The sequence below is a fragment of the Kogia breviceps genome, chromosome 3 (genome assembly GCF_026419965.1).
Source record: "Kogia breviceps isolate mKogBre1 chromosome 3, mKogBre1 haplotype 1, whole genome shotgun sequence".
Lineage (NCBI taxonomy): Eukaryota > Metazoa > Chordata > Mammalia > Artiodactyla > Physeteridae > Kogia > Kogia breviceps.
This window is the reverse complement of record NC_081312.1, coordinates 86,961,068-86,980,589: the sequence shown is the minus strand read 5'-3', so window position 1 is coordinate 86,980,589 and position 19,522 is coordinate 86,961,068. Positions and strand designations below refer to the sequence as shown.

The following is a 19,522-nucleotide window of genomic DNA, read 5'->3' as shown; positions in this document are numbered from 1 at the left end:
CATGCCGCAGAGCGGCTGGGCCCGTGAGCCATGGCCGCTGAGCCTGTGCGTCCGGAGCCTGCGCTCCGCAATGGGAGAGGCCACAACAGTGAGAGGCCCGCGTACTACAAAAAAAAAAAAAAAAAAAAAAAAAAAAAGGGGGGGGGGGCGGTGGGGGGGAGTCTGGCATAGCTTGTTATACAGAATTGTAAAGGGTCATATTATTTAACTACTTTCTGTTCTCTGGTGGGAGTTACTAATGAGGAAAGAAAAGTCCAAAGGTGGACTAAAAGTAGAAAACATAGACTAAGCAACAAATAGTCTAATCTACTCCTAAATGACTCTTAGTAAGGAACATTAGTAAAAAGCTTTAAAAAGAGACTCACAGGGCTTCCCTGTGGCGCAGTGGTTGAGAGTCCGCCTGCCGATGCAGGGGATGCGGATTCGTGCCCCGGTCCGGGAGGATCCCACGTGCCGCGGAGCGGCTGGGCCCGTGAGCCGTGGCCGCTGGGCCTGTGCGTCCGGAGCCTGCGCTCCTTAACGGGAGAGGCCACAGCAGTGAGAGGCCCGCGTACCACCAAAAAAATAAAAAATTTTTTAAAAAAATAAAAAAAAATAAAAAGAGACTCACAGTGCTTTTTGCTTCCATAAGTGACTAAGTGATTTTGTCAGTATTGGGTATTATATAAGAGAAGAGCTCAAATGCCTGAACTCACTGCTCATCTCAGTTTCTCTCTTTTTTTAAAAAAAAATTATTTATTTATTTATGGCTATCGTTGGGTCTTCGTTTCTGTGCGTGGGCTTTCTCTAGTTGTGGCGAGCGGGGGGCCTCTCTTCATTGTGGTGTGTGCGTCTCTCACTATCGTGGCCTCTCCCGTTGCAGAGCACAGGCTCCAGACATGCAGGCTCAGTAGTTATGGCTCACAGGTCTAGTTGCTCTGAGGCATGTGGGATCTTCCCAGACCAGGGCTCGAACCCGTGTCCCCTGCATTGGCAGGCAGATTCTCAACCACTGCACCACCAGGGAAGGGAAGCCCCAGTTTCTCTCTTTTTTGAGCTGAGTTTTTAAGAGTCACATGGTAGTAAATAGTCACTCAACTACATACTAGGCATTGTGCTTAATGCTGGGCATAGAGGGGAACAAGATAGACAAGACATCAATGGATATTCTAATGAGGGGAGAGATGATATATACAGAAGATAATCATAAATTCTGATAAAGTAATGAAGGAAATAAAAAGTATGGTGAAATAGAGGATAAAGCTTTAAGGTGGTGAAAGAAGGCTGCTCTGAGGAGATGGCATTTAAGCTCAACTTCTATCTTCTGTTAGGTTTCTACACAAATACTAATTGTCATGGTCCTCTCAGCACCCTTAAGTTAACGTGGTGTTGACGAAATGTCCTTTAAGTTAGGAAAGAACTTTATTTCCCAAGATCACATCACAGGAAATGACATGAAGGAGCGGTGTGCCAGTCATTATGCTCTCAAGAACCTAAATGACTACTGTTAAAATTCTCAGTATATTCTTTGGCAGAATTCTCCACAATCTCAGGTTTCCTAATTGACTTACCCAGCACTGTATAAAGTGTCAGCAACAACACAGAATGGTAGAAGATGCTTATTTTGCTCAAGACATGAAGGGAAAATGAGGTCAAATTTACAAATCCTGGAGGTCCTAAACAGAATAAATTTGAAAAATCCAGTGAACATATGCAAAGTTCAAGTTTTTTATAATATTTTCTAGAAGACTTCCATGGGCATCTACTACATTTTCAGCAAATCATTTGTTATATGGATGACACCACTTTAAATTCAGAAGTTGGCAGGAATTCTGATAAACCAACTCACTTATAATTACAGAGGGTAGGAAGGCAAAGCAATGGTGTAGTTGTGACACACACACACACACACACACACACACACACACACATATTCTGTGCTCAAAGGATGATCAAATCCCTGTTTTCCATGAGATTTAGTATCCAAATGTACAAACTTCCAAAAGTTGCATCAAAATATATCAAAGGCCACCCCAATGTTCATTGCAGCACCATTCACAATAGCCAAGACATAGAAGCAACCTAAACGTCCACTGACAGAGGAATGGATAAAGATGTGGTACATATTTACAATGGAGTATTACTCAGCCATAAAAAAGAACAAAATAATACCATTTGCAGCAACATGGATGGACCCAGAGATTATCATACTAAGTGAAGTAATTCAGACAGAAAAAGACAAATATCATATCACTCATATGTACAATCTAATTTTTAAAAAATTATACAAATGAACTTATTTACAAAACAGAAACAGACTTACAGATATCGAAAACAAATTTATGGTTACCAAAGGGGAAATGTGGGGGTGAGGGATAAATCAGGAGCTTGGGATTAACATACACACACTACTATATATAAGATAGATAACCAACAAGGACCTACTGTATAGCACAGGGAACTCTACTCAATATTCTGTAATAACTTATATGAGAAAAGAATCTGAGAAAGAATGAATATATATATATGTATAACTGAATCACTTTGCTGTACACCTGAAACTAACACAACATTGTATATCAACTATACTCCAATAAAATTTTCTAAAAATTATATATATATAGTACTATATATACTATATATATATCAAAGGCATATCAAACAAATATCAAAATTTAATCTTAACTATGAGTATCTGTCCAAATATTCCTTTCCCATATGTGATACAGCTCTTAGCTCACAGCTATCCTCTTACTCCAACTGAAAGGGATCCGCAAAGCTCTCCAAATTAGCATCTCTTAACGGGAATTCCCTGGTGGTCCAGTGGTTAGGACTCTGCACTCTTACTGATGAGGGCCCAGATTCATTCCCTGGTCAGAAAACTAAGATCCCACAAGCTGTGTGGTGCGGCAAACACACACACACACAATACAGTGCCAGAAAGCCCAAGCATAAGGGCTTCATTCTGCAGCCACAGACTAAAGCATCACAGTTCCTCAACCCCAGCCAGCCATTTCACTCATCTGCAGCCAATCATACACTGCTTAGCAGAATACTATGATGGCAAGCTCAGTACACACTGAGCAATGCTAGAGGTGAACTATTTAAAGGTTTAAAGGACTGGCTCCAGTGAAAGCCTGATGTAAGTTAAATAGCACGTCTTCCCTAATAGGCCAGCATATTCATTTTATATTCATAACACTGTTCAGCCCGACAATTAATTTCAGACAAAGCCTGATAACGCATGGCCTTTCTCACTTTGTGTTTCATACTTGCTACTCATTCATCTCTCAGCTTCTCTCTTGTTCTAGTCTGGTACTTCTCAAAGTTATTAATCTACATATCCACCTACAGTAATTATTATTTATTATAAATACATCATTCTTTAGCCTTAGCGGCAATTATCCTTTAAACTTTAAGCAATGATTCTCTACTTTGGCTACTCATTAGAATAACCTGAGGGAACTTTTAGTAAATACTCATGCCCAGGTCTCACCCTCCAGAGATTCTGATTTAATTGGCCTGGGGAAGAGGGGAGCTGGGACAGCAACCCAGGTGATTCTAGGCAGGACTCAAAATACTGCTTTAGACAGAGCCATGCTTCTCAGCGCTGACTGCACATTGGAATAATCTGGGGCACTTTAAAAAATACTAATGCTTAGGTCCTACCCCCAGAGATTCTGTGTAAACACTGAGGGTGCTGTGTAGACACTGAGATGTTAAAAAGTTCCCCAGGAGATTCTAAGGTGTAGTCAAAGTTGAGAACTGTTGTTTAAAGAAAAAAACTAACCTGGGGTCAGTCTCTTATTAGCTACGAGACACTGGACAACCTACATAAACTCTGCAGTCCTTAGTCTTCTAATCTTTAAAATGGGGACAATAATACCTACCTCACAGGATTGTTCTAAGGATTAAGTGAGATAATGTAGGTAAAAATATGTTGTAAATTTTAAACAACTATACAAAAATACTGGTATTCCCACATGAGGCTGAGGCCTCCGTCAAATATTTATTTATTTATACTGTGGGCAAGAAAATATATGTGTGCAATAATGCTTCTTGAACTTTTTCATAGAATTAAAAAATATATATATAAGCAGACAAACATTCAGTAGGATGTATACTACCTATTCAGTTAATCATTTTACTGTTTAACCTTTACTACAGTACTCACCTCCCCCACAATCAGTTCCTGATCCCAGGGACTTCATTCAAGCCAAGAAGGGATAATGAACATTTAATTCAACAAGTATTTATTGTCTGTAATGCACAAACTGAGTGCCGTGGAAAAAAGAAAAGAAGTAGAAAACAAGAGCTCCTATATTGAGGAACTGACAGTCTGACTGAAGAGAAAATGTATATACATTTGAAGTGGTAATGTAAAACGAGGTCATTGGCTAGTTAAATACAGAATTAATCCTCAGGAAGGGCTGTTGGGATTCAGAGAAGCAAGCGCTCATCATGACCTAGAATGGCTGGAGAAAATGGTATGGAAAAGAAGGTTTGAGGTGAGCATGGTAGTTTGAAGGATGCACCTCACAGAGCTCAGGCAAAGATAATTTGCATTGATATTTATCACTTGGTAACAGTGAGGACATTATGGGATACACTAAAGTAAAGTCTTCTAAGATTAAGGAACCATGGTGACGAACCTTTATGCTCTGGATATGCTCGATACCGAAAAGTAATGAGAATGATGAGCTGGATCACCACAATCATCACAAAAAGGACCCGGGCCTGCAGAGAAATAGATATTCACGTGACATAGATACAGCTTCAGTTTTTTCAAATGGCCTAATTAACAAAAATGGAAATGACGTCATTAGCAGAAATGACTATATGAGAAAAATATACAGTCAAAGAGAATTGAACATCTGATCCACCAAAAAAGATAATTGTAAGTTGCCTCAGCATTATTCTTTCAAGATTTGGATATGATACCTGGACCAATGTTGAAACTAAGTGATTTCATACAGTTATATAAAGTGATCAAATTAAAATAGTCTACTTTCACTGTACTAGGATAAGTATAATTTGTACTGTTTTATTTAAAGTTGTATAGGAGTGAAAAAAAAACAACAGTACACAGTACACTGCAGGCTGAGTGAACAGAGACTGCATTTCCTTATGCTTTCTCCATCAAGAAGTCACTCACTTGGAGATTAATTCACAGTAAAGAGACATTTTATCTAGGTTCTTGTTTCTCAAAGTATGGGTCCCAGATCATCACTGGAATCACCTTCAGCCTGTTAGGAATGCAGAATCTCAGGCCCCATCTCAGCCCTACTAATCAGAATCTGCCTCTTATTAACATTCCCAAGTGATTCATAAGTACACCAAAGTTTCCAAAGCCTAATCTAGGTACCATTAAAAATTCCCAAAAGAAAAATAAATGACACAAAAAGATTTGTAAAAATGAGATGCAAATGCCCATTAGTCATATTTTTTAAAAGTTCAATCACACAAGTAATAAAAGTAAATTAAAATAATAAGGAATTCACATTTTAAGTATGTGAGGATAATATATTAAGGTATCTCTGGGAGATGAAATTAAAGGGGGTTTAAATTTTCTTCTGAACATTGTAGTGTATTTTATGTCAATACCCAGGATAGGGAGATCTGAGGAAAATAAAGTGTAAATTGCCAGAGCTTCTCTGAAAGACAGTTTGACAGTGTATATTAAAAAAAAAAATACCATTTATTCGTTCAAGAAATATTTATTTGAGGGCCTACTTGTGTTAGGCGTATCAGAAGGACAAAGATCTCTGCCCTCATGAGGCTTACATTTTAATGAGGGGAGACAGACCAAAAACAATGAATATAAGAAATAATTTAAAATTTTGTGTAATTATATAATAAATAAATGAAGTATACAGAATAATGTGTCCACTCTTTGATCCAACAATTCATTTCAAGAAATTTCAAAAAAAACTAATATGTACGACTCACAGACTTAGAAAACAAACCAGGGGCGAAAGGTGGGGGGAAGGGATAGTTAGGGAGTTTGCGATTGACATGTACACACTGCTATATTTAAAATGGATAACCAGGGACTTCCCTGGTGGTACAGTGGTTAAGACTCCACGCTCCCAATGCAGGGGGCCAGGGTTCAATCCCTGTTCAGGGAACTAGATCTGACATGCAATGCTGCAACTAAGAGTTCGCATGCCACAAATAAGGAGCTGATGAGCCACAACTAAGGAGGCCACCTGCTGCAACTAAGACCCAGTGCAACCAAATAAATAAATTAAATAAATAACTAAATATTAAAAGAAAATAAAATGGATAACCAACAAGAACCTCTACTATATAGCACAGGGAACTCTGCTCAATATTATGTAACAACCTAAATGGGAAAAGAATTTGAAAAACGATAGATAACATGCATATGTACAATTGAATCACTTTGCTGTACACCTGAAACTATCACAACATTGTTAGTCAACTATACTCCAATATAAAATTAAAAGTTTAAGAAAAAAAACTAGTATGTGCAAAAACTTAGCTATAAGCAGTATTTTTATAGTAGAGGGAAATAGTGGAAACAAATGTCCAACAAAAGGGAGATAATAAAATAAATTAAGATGTATCTATGACAATATAATGCAGCCAATAAGAATCATTTATAAAATGTGATGTGAGAAAAAAGTCAAATCCCTCAGTGGAAAAAATCAGACAGAAAAAAGAGAATGAAAAGTATATTACCATTTTATATTAAAAACTCATATCTTAATGTAAATAAGAGAAAAATAAATAGAGTATCATAATGAGAATCACAATGGCTATAATGGCTAGTGTGATAAAAGAATGATGTGGGTCTAATTGTACTTTATTTCTAAATTTTCCAAGTTTTCTATATTAAGCATGTATTATTTATGTAGGAAGAAATATTATTTTTGAAAGATCCCAATCCAATTTAGCCCAGTCCCTATAATTCCCTTAGTTATCCTTGTTTTATGGCACTAGGTGCCATATATGTCCATGCCTCCACTTCTTTTAATTCAAATCAATTTAAAATCACTGTATACTTCTAGACAAGCAACTAAACTTTTAATTTTATAAGGTTCCACTTTCTCATCACATGATTATTATTTATGACTTTGGACCTACCAAATAAAAAACATACATAACACTTAGTTGAATTTACTCACCACAATACAATGGTCAGTAAGGAGAATAAATGATGCCAGAGGATCAAACCTGAGGTGAATGTCCTCTCGAGCAGAAAATATGTGGTGAACACTCTTACTTCTTCCAGCAGAGTCCTAGTTATAAGCACAGCAGAGAAGCAACCCTCATGTACAAATACGTACAATGTTCCAAGATTAAGTTTCCAATAACTTTTGTCAGTTATCTCAGAATAAGCAACATTTTTTTCATTTACTTTTGATTCTTCCTATAAGCACTTTAAATAAAACTTCTTTTAAACCCTGTAATTCTAGATTTGAACTGGAAATATCAGCATGCATTACAATGTATTCTCTCTTTAAAAAAAAAGAAATCTGTATTTCCCTCTGTTTACTGAAAAGGCCTAAAAATAATAATGAACTCAACAACAATGAGCTAGCTGGGCTAGTGCCCAGATTTTGGTCTCAAAATAAAACTTCTCACTACAAGAAACCAGTGCTCTTTAGAGAAATAGGTGATTCCAGTTCTTGAGTAAGAAATGCAAAAGAACTTGAAACATCTTCTACCAGAAAGCAAGAAAACTAACAAGGACTACAGGGATTGTATCAAAGGACTTAGTGGCCAACTTGGAGAGGCTCCCACTAGTCAAAGACAAACAACTGAGCATCAAAAAGAATAAATGCAGGGCTTCCCTGGTGGCGCAGTGGTTGAGAGTCCGCCTGCCGATGCAGGGGACACGGGTTCGTGCCCTGCTCCGGGAAGATCCCACATGCCGCAGAGCGGCTGGGCCCGTGAGCCATGGCCGCTGAGCCTGCGCGTCCAGAGCCTGTGCTCCGCAACGGGAGAGGCCACAACAGTGAGAGGCCCGCGTACCACGAAAAAAAAAAAAAAAAAAGAATAAAAGGAATGGATTGAAACATACCAAATATATATATATTTTAAACTATGAATTAATAATGATACTAGAAGACTCATTTAGTTATCTTTGGCAGAAGCTAGAGAAGTAACTCATTACTTTGAAAACAACTGGTTTAGAACAGGAAAGGTGGAGGAAGAATGAAGACTAATCCTGCCTTTCCTGTATGAACTCTATATCTGGGTACCAAATAGATAAGGCAAATTTTTTCTTTGTGGGACTATTCTAATTAATACTCCTATAATTAGGAGTGGCAATCTGAATATCACCATTTTATAACTCTGATGAAATAATGGATCTAGGCTGAGATTATCAGTAAGTACTAATCGAAAAGCTGAGTGGGTACTGAAAAGCTGAATGGAGGATAAGCCTGCAGTGTTCTGGCACTGGCTTGACTGACCCACACGGGCCAACTGCTACATATTCAGGAATTTTGCAGGCCAGCTGATGTGTCAGTAGCTTAAAACCAGCTACGAGAGGAATATTTATACTGTGGAAATTGGTATAAATCAGGGAGACGCTACAAATCAGGGTCCTCCCTTCAAGCCTGCCCCAAGCTGGTTGTTAAATATTTACCAGCATACCACTGGGTAGGGTCAACAATATCTACATACATTGATCAATCTTAACATTATTAAAAGAGAGACAGCCAGATACTATAGGCTTCTGATAAAAGCATAAAACACCAAATGAAGTATTCCTGCTAAAAAACAAGACTCAGATCTGATCTAACCTCGAAATCTAACTACAGTAATAGAAACTAGATGGGGTAGAGGAACATGCTATATGATAACACATGGATATAAACAGCAAAAATCCAGAATACAGAAACAGTACAGGATAAAAGATCCAGTTTCCAAAGCAAACAAATTGAGAGGGGGAAAAAAAAGGAGGGTAGAGAGGGAACCTATAGGTTAAAAGCCACTGAAGAGACAATCACCTAAATGCAATATTTGAGCCTTGTTTGGATTCTGATTTGAACCAACCAAATGCAATTATATGTGACAAAATAAGAAAACTGAACACTAGCCGGATAGTTTGATATTAAGGTATTACTGTTAATTTTTCAGGTGTGATATGGTACTATGGTTACGCTTTTTAAAAATAGCTCTTATCTTTTAGAGATACATACTGTCATATTTACACAGATGAAATGACATCGTGGTACAGGGAGAAGTGGATGGGGTACAGATGAAACAAGACTGGTCAAAAGTTGATAATCTTTAAAGTTGGGTGAAGGATACATGGAGATTTATTATAGTATTATCTCTTTCATATATTTTTTAAAGTCCTCATAAAAAGTTTTAAAATAGCAAAAAGAACTTGTAATGGTGTTTATCAAACTTTTATTGCTCAAATGTTCTTACTCTGAATGACAAGTTCTTAGGTATTTTTTTAAGTTCTTGTTTTAAAGCAGAGATTTTCTTTAATTTTGAGATATAGAGATTTCTAGAGTTTGCTCTTTAAATTGGCAAAGGAGGCACAATAATCTTAAATTCTGGTTCTCAAACTTTAATGCACATCAGAATCACCTGGAGGGACTGTCAAAACAGATGGCTGGGTTCCATCTCCAGAGTTTCTGATACATAGGTGTGGGATGGGATTTCTAACAAGTTCCTAGGTGATATTGATGCTACTACTTCAGGAACCACACTGAGAACTGATCTAAAGGTCTAGTTGGAACTAGGCTGCCCAGAACTTTACAGATATTCAATAAATATAGTGAATAGGTAAAATATAAGATAATAAATCGATGTCTTCTCCCATGAATTTTTCTTTCAGACTTATCTATGGTATACTGTGCTTAAAAGGACAGAACTTTCTCACTGATGAATGAGGGGACAGGTTCCCTGTTTAATATTCAGTAGACTAATTTTTTAAAGTTATAGACATTAAACAGATCAGTGGCTGCCTGGAAATGAGGGTGGAAGAAAGGCAGTTGCAATGGGACATTAGAAAACTTTTGAGGGTGATAGATCATATTGATTGTAGAAATGGTTTTAAGGATGTATAAGAAAGTCAAAACACACAAAATTGTACTCTTTAAATATACGGAGTTTTTAAAAAATAAATTATACCTCAATAATGTAAGAAATGTTAAACATATAAAAAGTATATGTGATTTCACATTTTTACTAAGGATTCAACTAAGCAGGCAGAAATGTTTCAAGAAATGTGAGCTATGGTTTCTTCCTCATAAAACTACAGAAGCTGGGGTTCGGAAGCAATCCAAAGATTTGGAAGTTCCCCATTCCAACAGTGAGCAAGTCTCCTACGGTTGCTCCTGCTTCTTCCCCATGACTGTAAAGATAAGGAACAATTTATTCTATGTGCACTTGTATCTTCAAGTCTTTTTAAAATGAGCCAACTTCTAATATCAAAGACATTAAGGAGTTCACTCCCAGGAGTCCCTCCTTCCACTTCCTACCCATGAGTGTCTTCTTCCTCCTAAGCAGAACACTTCAAAGATGGGTGGTACTGCAAAGTGCCTTCTCTCGTTTCCTCATCTATGAACTGGGGATAAAACTACCCACCACATAAGATTGTTATACAGATTTCGTAAAAAATTCTAAGTGTCTGGCATCTCCTTAGAAGAAGCTCAGTAAATAACTCCTTCCTGCTCTAAATCCTTCTCTGTAACACATATAAAAAAGATAATGAAAATAATCACATGTGTTTTCTGAAGGATTATTTGATAATCTTCAAACTAAGGCTTAACATTAAAAGATTAAATAGTTTAAAACTTCATCAAATCATAAAGTTGTAGAAATTGAGATTTTTTTTTTCCAGAAACTAATTTTTTAGCACAGTCTATCCCCTAAAGTGTTTCAGATTGTTGATGAAACTGCTCTATTTTGGTGATGATGATCACTTTCTACTCTGGCAGGTCTAGTGAATTAAATGCTCCCCAAGCTGAATCAGAAAAGGGACAGGCAGACAGTTAGTGCATGTGCTATCAATGCCCACTCCCCAAACAAAAATTCCCTTTGATGGATGCCTTAAAAATTATTTACCCTAGAGCTTTCAAAATAGTGACACAATTTCCTATACTTGGAGACAGCAATCAAAGGCGTGGATACGTAAATATTATATGTTTTCTGACTTATTCTATTATCTTCAGGAATATTGGGGAATGTGCTCCCATTATTAAAAGATTCTGGCCAAAGTTGGAAGGAAACAGAAGAATGATTCCCTGGGGATAAAAAGAGGGGACTATAGCCAGTAGTTGCACCCTCATGTCCTCTGCCCAGTTTTTAGTCTAAAAGTAGAATTATTCCTGAGTGTCCATTTTCAGAACATAGTAAATCCAGTGTATTCAAAATTTTTATTAACTTAGTTTCACCTTATCAATTGACAAAAACAAAACAAAACACAAATCAGAGTTCAATGTGGTTACAGCCTAATCATTCACATAGCAAGGTGAAAATTACTAACTTACCTGGACGATTACTTCTATGTTATGTGTCTTATTACTGTAGTTTCTTGGATTCCACTTTAGTATGAAAATAGGACCAGACAAATGACTAGCTTGCCCTAAATGAACTCCATCAATCTTAACTGCAACTGAAGTAATGGAAGATAAGGAAAACGCCAAGACTCTAAAATGAGAGCATAAATGCATGGTTTTAGGTATTTGGCATTGTTTTTATAAAGAAGAATAACCCTATTATAACCTGAAAAGATGTAAGTACAGTTGGCCTTCTGTTGGTTGATCTGCGAGCTACTGGGATGTGGAACCTGTGGTTTCTACCAACCATGGATCGAAAATATTCAGAAAAGAAAAATTTCAAGAAAGTTCCAAAGAGCAAAACTTTAATTTGCCTCTCACCAGCAACTATTTACATAGCAGTTACATTGTGTTAGGTATTATAAGTAATCAAGATATGATTTAAAGTATAGGGAGGATGTGCATAGGTTATATGCAAATACTACACCAGTATATATAAAGGACTTGAGCATCTGTACACTTTGGTATTCCCAGGGGATCCTGGAACCAATCCCCCAGAGATACCGAGGGACAACGGTAAGGCAGACCATTACATTGTACAAACTGTTCATATGACACTCTTCACATGATCTGGTTTCTTTCTAAATGGTGGCTTCTGGAGTTGGATAATTCAGCCAACCTGAATTGGTGAGAAATTTGAAACTATTCTAAATCTAAATCTGATATCCAGCTCCTATCAAGAAACCTGACCGAGAGATGTATGTTCCACTTACCTAGTGATCAAAAGAAATAAATTATAACATATTGGTACCCTTTTTTCCAGAATAGTGAATCTTTTTAAAAGTACAATATCCAATAATGATAAGAGTGCTGTGAAATTTGCACTCATATTGCTTGGTAACATTATAAATTAGTATCTGTTTTAAAAAGTAATCAGGTACCTTGTGCACTGCTGGTGGGAATGTGAAATGGCGCAGCCACTGTGGAAAACAATGTGTATGTTCCTCAGAAAATTAAACATAGAATTACCATATGATCCAGCAATCCCACTTCTGAATATATACCCAAAGAACTGAAAGCAGGGACTGGAACACATATTTGTACACTCATGTTCATAGTAGCATTATTTACAGTAGTGAAAAGGCAGAAGCAAAAATGTCTATCAACAGATGAATGGATAAACAAAATGTAGTGTATACATGCAATGAAACAGTGAATACTCAGCCTTAAAAAGCAAGGAAATTCTGAAGCATGCTTCAAAATGGATGAGGACATTATGCTAAATGAAAACAAGCCAGTCACAAAAGGACAAATACTGTATGATTCCCCTATGAGGTACCTAGAGTCATCAAATTCAGAGACAGAAAGTAGAATTGGTGGTTGCCAGGGGCTGCGGGGGAGGGGGAATAGGGAGTTAGTGTTGAATGGGTACAGAGTTGCAGTTTTGGAAGCTGAAAAAAATGGTGGTGATGGTTGCACAACAATATAAAGGTACTTATTGCCACTAAAAATGCTTAACATGGTAAATTTTATGTTATGTATAGTTTACCACAATTTTCTGAAAAAGAATAATGATTATAGTTGCAAAAAAAAGTAATCAGGCAATCTTTATCAACAGTCACAAGGAATTCAAACTATTTCACCTAGAATCCTATTTCCAGAACTCTATCTAAAGCAATTATTCAAATGAAGGAAGAATCTATATGCATCAGATGTTCATCCTCAAATTAGAAAAAAAATCTAAAAGTTCACCAATAAGATAGGCAAATGGTTAAACTGTGGTCCATTCGCTCTGTTGACAGAAAAAAAGTAGCAATTAGAATACACTGTGCCCTATGATTACGACTGTGTAAATACAGGCCTGAAACAGAATGCCTGAGAAGGAAAACTCATGTTAATAATAGTTCTATTGGGGGGTGGGACAGGGATACACATATAATCCCATTACTCTATTTTCCAAAAGTTATGTTGTACTACTTTTCAAAATAAAATTTAAAAGAGTATATTAAAACAAGTGCCCTTATGTTTGCACTTGAGACATAAAAGGTTATGTCTCTTTGCAAAAGGAATGTTAATGTCTCATTAAGATTCTATTTAATACTACTCAGCCATAAAAAAGAACGAAATAATGCCATCTGCGGCAACATGGATTCAACTAGAGATTAACCATACTAAGTGAAGTTAGAAAGACAAATACCATATACTATCACTTGTATGTGGAATCTAAAATATGACACAAATTAACCTATCCATGAAACAGCAACAGAATCAGGGACATAGAAAACAGACTGGGGCTTCCCTGGTGGCACAGTGGTTAAGAGTCCACCTGACGATGCAGGGGACACGGGTTCGTGCTCTGGTCCGAGAGGATCCCACATGCCGCGGAGCGGCTGGGCCCGTGAGCCATAGTCGCTGAGCCTGCGCGTCCGGAGCCTGTGCTCCGCAATGGGAGAGGCCACAACAGTGAGAGGCCCGCGTACCACAAGAAAAAAAAAAAAGAAAATAGACTGGTGGTTGCCAAGGGGGAGGGGGTGGGGGAGGGGTGGGGGAGGGAAGGACTGGGAGTTTGGGATTAGCAGACGCAAACTATTATATATAGGATGGGTAAACAGCAAGGTCATACAGTAAAGCACAGGGAACTATATTCAATATCCTGTGATAAACCATAATGGAAAAGAATATGAAAAAGAATGTATACATGTATAACTGAGTCACTTTGCTCTCAGCAATAATTAACACATTGTAATTCAACAATACTTCAATAAAAAATAAATTTTAAAAAAGATTCTATTTATATACACTGTCAAATTCATATGCCAAATGAATTTTCAATTCCAGAAGGTTTACATAGCTTTTGCTTTTTTGAAAGGCTATGTAGCAAAACAAAAAAATACATACTTCTGATATATGATGTAAATTTTTTAAAGTAGGGTACAAATGAATAGGTACATTATGATTACAGCAATGTAAAACCATGCATATAAAAAAAGCGAGAATAAAAGACAAAAATAATAATGGCAGGATTATGGGTTTCTAGATTTTTTTATTTTAGCAGCTTAAAAATTATATACTTTTTAACTGAATAGGAATGAAACAGGCAATTTATATAATGTTTAGATTGCTGAGAAAACTAAAGTAGAGCATCTCATAGCTTTCACATAAGAATGCAATCACAATGACTTATTCTTCATCAATATCAAACTAAAAGTAAATTCTGAAAAACTGCTACATACCTGATGTGTGTTGAGTGAAGGAGTCTTTCTAGTGGTTCATGTTTAGCAGAACTATAGAGGAGTGATTTAGGATTAGTGATAAGAACCACAGGCCACTCGCCAAAGATCAAATCTGCAAAGCTAAAGAGGTCATGATCAAAAGCAAAGATCCGGTACCTAGACATCAGAGGACAACAAGGTAATTTAGTTACTTCATATTATAAGAGGGCCTGAAGGATACATACAGAACAAATGTAAAAATATAAAAGTATACTTTCTGAGATCATGAATTTGAATGCAGAGTAAATAATATTGTTCCTCTTTCTTCCCTTGCCCTTATCACTTTATACATTTTGGCACATGTGACATTTGTCACAACTGGGATCTGACTGAAGCAATGAATTTTCACTGTGTCCTAGAACAATGCCTGTTACATAGCATGTACTCTTTAATTTTTAAATGTTTGTTTGTTGAATTAAGTCATTTGATTTCTATACTTTAAGACTATTTTGAACCTAAAACATTCGTCGTAAGTCTAATAATATCTGACATTCTTCATCCCATCAACAATGCTACATAAAATATTAAAATAAACACAATTAGAAACCTTTAATTCTTCTTTTAAACTTGTATTTCTATAATTTCAAAGAAAACAACAAAAGTTAAGTGGTTTTGATTTTCTAAATGCACAATGAAAGGTAAAACTATTCACTAAAAACTAACCAAAGTTTTGTATTTTCTAACTTTTAGAACTAAGGAGAGAAATGATTAGCTATGGCAGAAACAACAGTGCTCACCAAATACTCCACGTGCTCCCCTGCATTTCCCAGTCTCCCTGGTATTAGGTTGGGACCATGTGACTAGTTCTGGCCAATGGGCTGTGAACAGAAGTGACACGTATCACACTTCTGATCCAAAGTACTTAAGAATGGGTATGAGTTCTCTGTGCTCTCTTGCCTGCCCTGGAATTGAGGTGTTGAAATAGTCACATTATAAGATGGAGGAAGTCTGAATCCCTGAGTTACGGCATGGAGGAGAATTTCCCTGACTCATACCAATTTACATAAATGAAAAAATAAACATCTGTTGTGTTAAGCCATTGATATTTCGAGATTTATTTGCATCCACAACAAAGCCTAGTCTAACATTACTAATATACTAACTGTTTTTAAAAACTCCCCTAGGGAATTCCCTGGCAGTCCAATGGTTAGGACTCCATGCTCTCACTGCTGAGAGCCGGGGTTCAATCCCCGGTCGGGGGAGCTAGGATCCCACAAGCCACAAGGCACAGCCAAAAAAAAAAAACATAAAAAACCTCTTCTATTGTACTAATATAATTTAAACGTTTATAAGGGCAGGTAAAGGTTAGGTCCTTTCAGTAAAACAAACTCCAAATAAAACCCCAGGGTTGGAACACAGGAGAGCAGGTGGGAAGAGAAAGAAAGGAAATGGCTCCATAATTAACATCACTTAACTTGTAACTGTAGCATTTATAAGAAATAGAGAAGCTGATCAAGGGTTAGGAAGGCTACCTGGTAAAAGGCAATTCCAGCCCAGCCCACAGCCTCACAGTCATGAACAGACAGGTCTTAGTTCAAAGTAATTACAGTCACCAACTAATTACAGACTTCAAGCATAGCTCTTATACAGTTTCTAGAAAAGCCAACTGAAATGAATAAGTACCTTCCAAGATATAAAGCTGCTTTTTAATGAATGGAAGTACAGTTGATCCTTGAATAATGCAGGCGTTGGGGCACCGACCCCCAAGCAGTAGATAATCCGAGTATAATTTCCCAATCAGCCCTCTGTATCCTTAGTTCCACATCCACAGATTCAACTAACCACAGATTGTGTGGTACTGTAGTATTTTGTGAAAAACATCTGAGTATATGTTGACCTGCACAGTTCAAACTGTGTTGCTCAAAGATCAACTGTAGTTGTTAGAAAGATAACATATTCAGCTTAACAAATATTCACTAAGTACCTAATATCTTCATAGCACTGGGTTTGACTAAGTTAAAGAGCAATTGATAAAAAACAATGAGGTGATACTTATTTATACTTAAACTTGCACTTAAATAGTTATTCTCAAATATATATATTTTGTTCTTCTCAATAAATATATATTTAACTATACTGTATCCTTTTGATAAATAAGTTATGTTTTCTCTTCAGAAGACTTTAACCTTAGATCTACCATATGACTCAGCCTTTCCACTCCTGGGTATATATCCTATTTGAAAAGATACATGCATCCCAATGTTCATAGCAGAATTATTTACAATTGCCAAGATATGTAAGCAACCTAAGTGTTCATCAACAGAAGAATGGATAAAGAAGATGTGGTACATATACAATGAAATACTACTCAGCCATAAAAAAAAGAATGAAATTTTGCCAGTTGCAACAATGATGGACTTGGAGGGTATCATGCTAAGTGAATAAGTCAGACAGAGAAAGACAAATACTGTATGATACCACTTACATGTGGAATATAAGAAATACAACAAACTAGGGAATATAACAAAAAAGAAACAGACTTACAGATATAGAGAACAAACTAGTGGTTACCAGTGGGGAGAGGGAAGGGAGGAGGGGCAAGATAGAGGTAGGGGTTAAGAGGTACAAACTATTACATATAAAATAAGCTACAGGGATATATTGTACAGCACAGGGAATATAGCCAATATTTTATAATATCTATAAATGGAGTATAACCTTTAAAAATTGTGAACCACTATACTGTACAACTGTAACTTATATAATATTGTACAACTATACTTCAATTTAAAAAGTGTTTAATAATAATTTTTAAAAGACTTTAACCTTAATAAAACCAACTATAATCTGTTTGAAGAACTTAAATCACTAACATGTTGTAGCAATAACTAGAAAGGCAGATATAAAATTCAGGGGAAAAGATGACATATTTCTAGCCCTCATGTTTCTCAAAGTATGGTCCATTGAGCATCTGGTGGACTTTTTTAAAAAAAGCAGTTTCTTGTGTCCTAACCCAGACCAACACAGCCAAAATCTCTAGAGACAGGGCCTGGTAATTTTTATTTTTCATAAGCTCCTCCATAGATCTCGTGTATACTAGATTTTGAGAACTATTTCCTAGAGGACACGTTTGAAAAGCCAGCATGACATAGTGATGGCAAACATAATGGCTGCAACAAGGTTTCTGCATAAGGATAAAGATTGCCAGATACATATATTCCTTCAAAAACATTGAGAAAAAAAGAGAAAATAACAACAACAACAACAAAAACAAAACAGAGATATCACATGTTTTTCCTTAACTGGGATCATTCATGATAGTGATCAGAAAACTATCATTGCTTTAGCAAAACTTACACATATAAGTTGTATTCTGTGGGGCAGTTCCCTTACCTTCTGTTATCCTTCCAGTCTCCCACCTCAAGTTCCAAAGTGCCCTGGAAGTGACGAGTGTGCAAAACAGGCATCAGTCCACCAAGTGTGTGGAGGTGCCCACACAAATAAGCTGTAGCCGAACTAACCAATGAAAAATAAATGAAATAAATGAACAAAGATAACTTGTGATGCCAAACTAATAAAAATATCTCTTCAGAAAAGCAAGATAGGTAGAACAACATAAAAGAATTAAAAGCAATTAATTTTGATTTTGGAAGCCTGACTCACCTCATTATGGACCGAATTCCTGGTGATGGAGAAAGGATAGTGGATGTTGTAAAGTGTCCAAACCAAATACTGTGGTTGCTCTGACTACTTTCCTTGGCCAGTAATAAAAGATCCTCCATCTGTTTCTGAAATCAGAGAAAAACAGAAGGAGCTTTAATTAGGGCTCAGGCTGAAATCTAATGTCAACAGGTTACACAGCTCCCTTGAGGTTTTGTAATAAGTATATTATGTCTAAAGCTTAAACCCTACTAATCAGTGACCTGTATGGACCTCTGTAAGTTTCAAACTGTTTAAACATACAATTCATTTGATCCTAAAAATAACTCTGCACTAACTAGGACAGGGATTATTCCCATTTGATAGGTAAAGAAACATAAATAAACAATCTTTAAATTACATAAATTTTTTTCTTTATTTATAAATTTCTTTGCAGCAATGAAGAAGAACCACTAATCTTTTCAGCCCTGTATACCACAGTGCAATTAATAAAGAGGATATTGAAACTAAACTTCTAAAACAAGATGTACATATGTCCACAGAAAGCCTTGTACCTGAATATTTACAACATTCTACTCATAACAGACAAAAACTAGAAACCACCAAAAAATTGCAGTATATCCATACCCATACAAGGAATACTACTCAGCAATAAAAAGGATACACACAGTAATACGGATGAATCTCAAAAACATACTAAGCAAAAGAAGCCAGACACAAGAGTACATACGGTATGATTTCATTTATGTAAAATTCTAGAACAAACAGCACTAATCTATACTGACAGAAAACCCGTCAGTGGTTCCCTGGGACCGCAGGTGAAGACTAACAACACGAGAACTTTCTGGGGTAATAGAAATGTTCTGTCTTGACTGTGGTGACAGTTACACCAGTATATACATTTGTCAAAACTCTTCAAATACTCAAAATGAGTGCATTTTATTGTCTCTAAACCATCCCTCATAAAGATGACTTCTAAAATAACTTGTATATATAAAAATATACATTAATATTATCTCCAAAGTGCTTATAGCAATGAATTCCTGGGCCCTACTTTCAGAGTTTCTATTTTGGTAAGTCTCAGACAAAGCCTAGGAATCTGCATTTTATAAAACAGCTGCTTTTCATGCAGATTATCAAATCATACCTTAAAAAACACTATTCTATGGGGCTTCCCTG

General features: G+C 36.5%; 1 protein-coding gene across 11 annotated transcripts in view; it reads right to left on the bottom strand.

Annotated features, from left to right (window-relative positions):
- Positions 1–19,522, bottom strand: part of TMEM62 (transmembrane protein 62) — a 35,628-nt gene that overhangs the window by 4,917 nt on the left and 11,189 nt on the right. For 10 of the 11 annotated variants that reach the window (XM_059059482.2, XM_059059489.2, XM_067029093.1 and 7 more), the window contains 7 exons: positions 18,347–18,471; positions 18,077–18,199; positions 14,705–14,860; positions 11,463–11,622; positions 7,131–7,244; positions 4,632–4,716; positions 1,551–1,655 (listed from right to left, as the gene is read on the bottom strand). In XM_059059482.2, coding sequence (XP_058915465.1) covers positions 1,551–1,655; positions 4,632–4,716; positions 7,131–7,244; positions 11,463–11,622; positions 14,705–14,860; positions 18,077–18,199; positions 18,347–18,471 — 868 coding nt within the window. The remainder of the gene's footprint in view (positions 1–1,550; positions 1,656–4,631; positions 4,717–7,130; positions 7,245–11,462; positions 11,623–14,704; positions 14,861–18,076; positions 18,200–18,346; positions 18,472–19,522) is intronic. The other variant, XM_059059483.2, reaches the window with a different exon arrangement.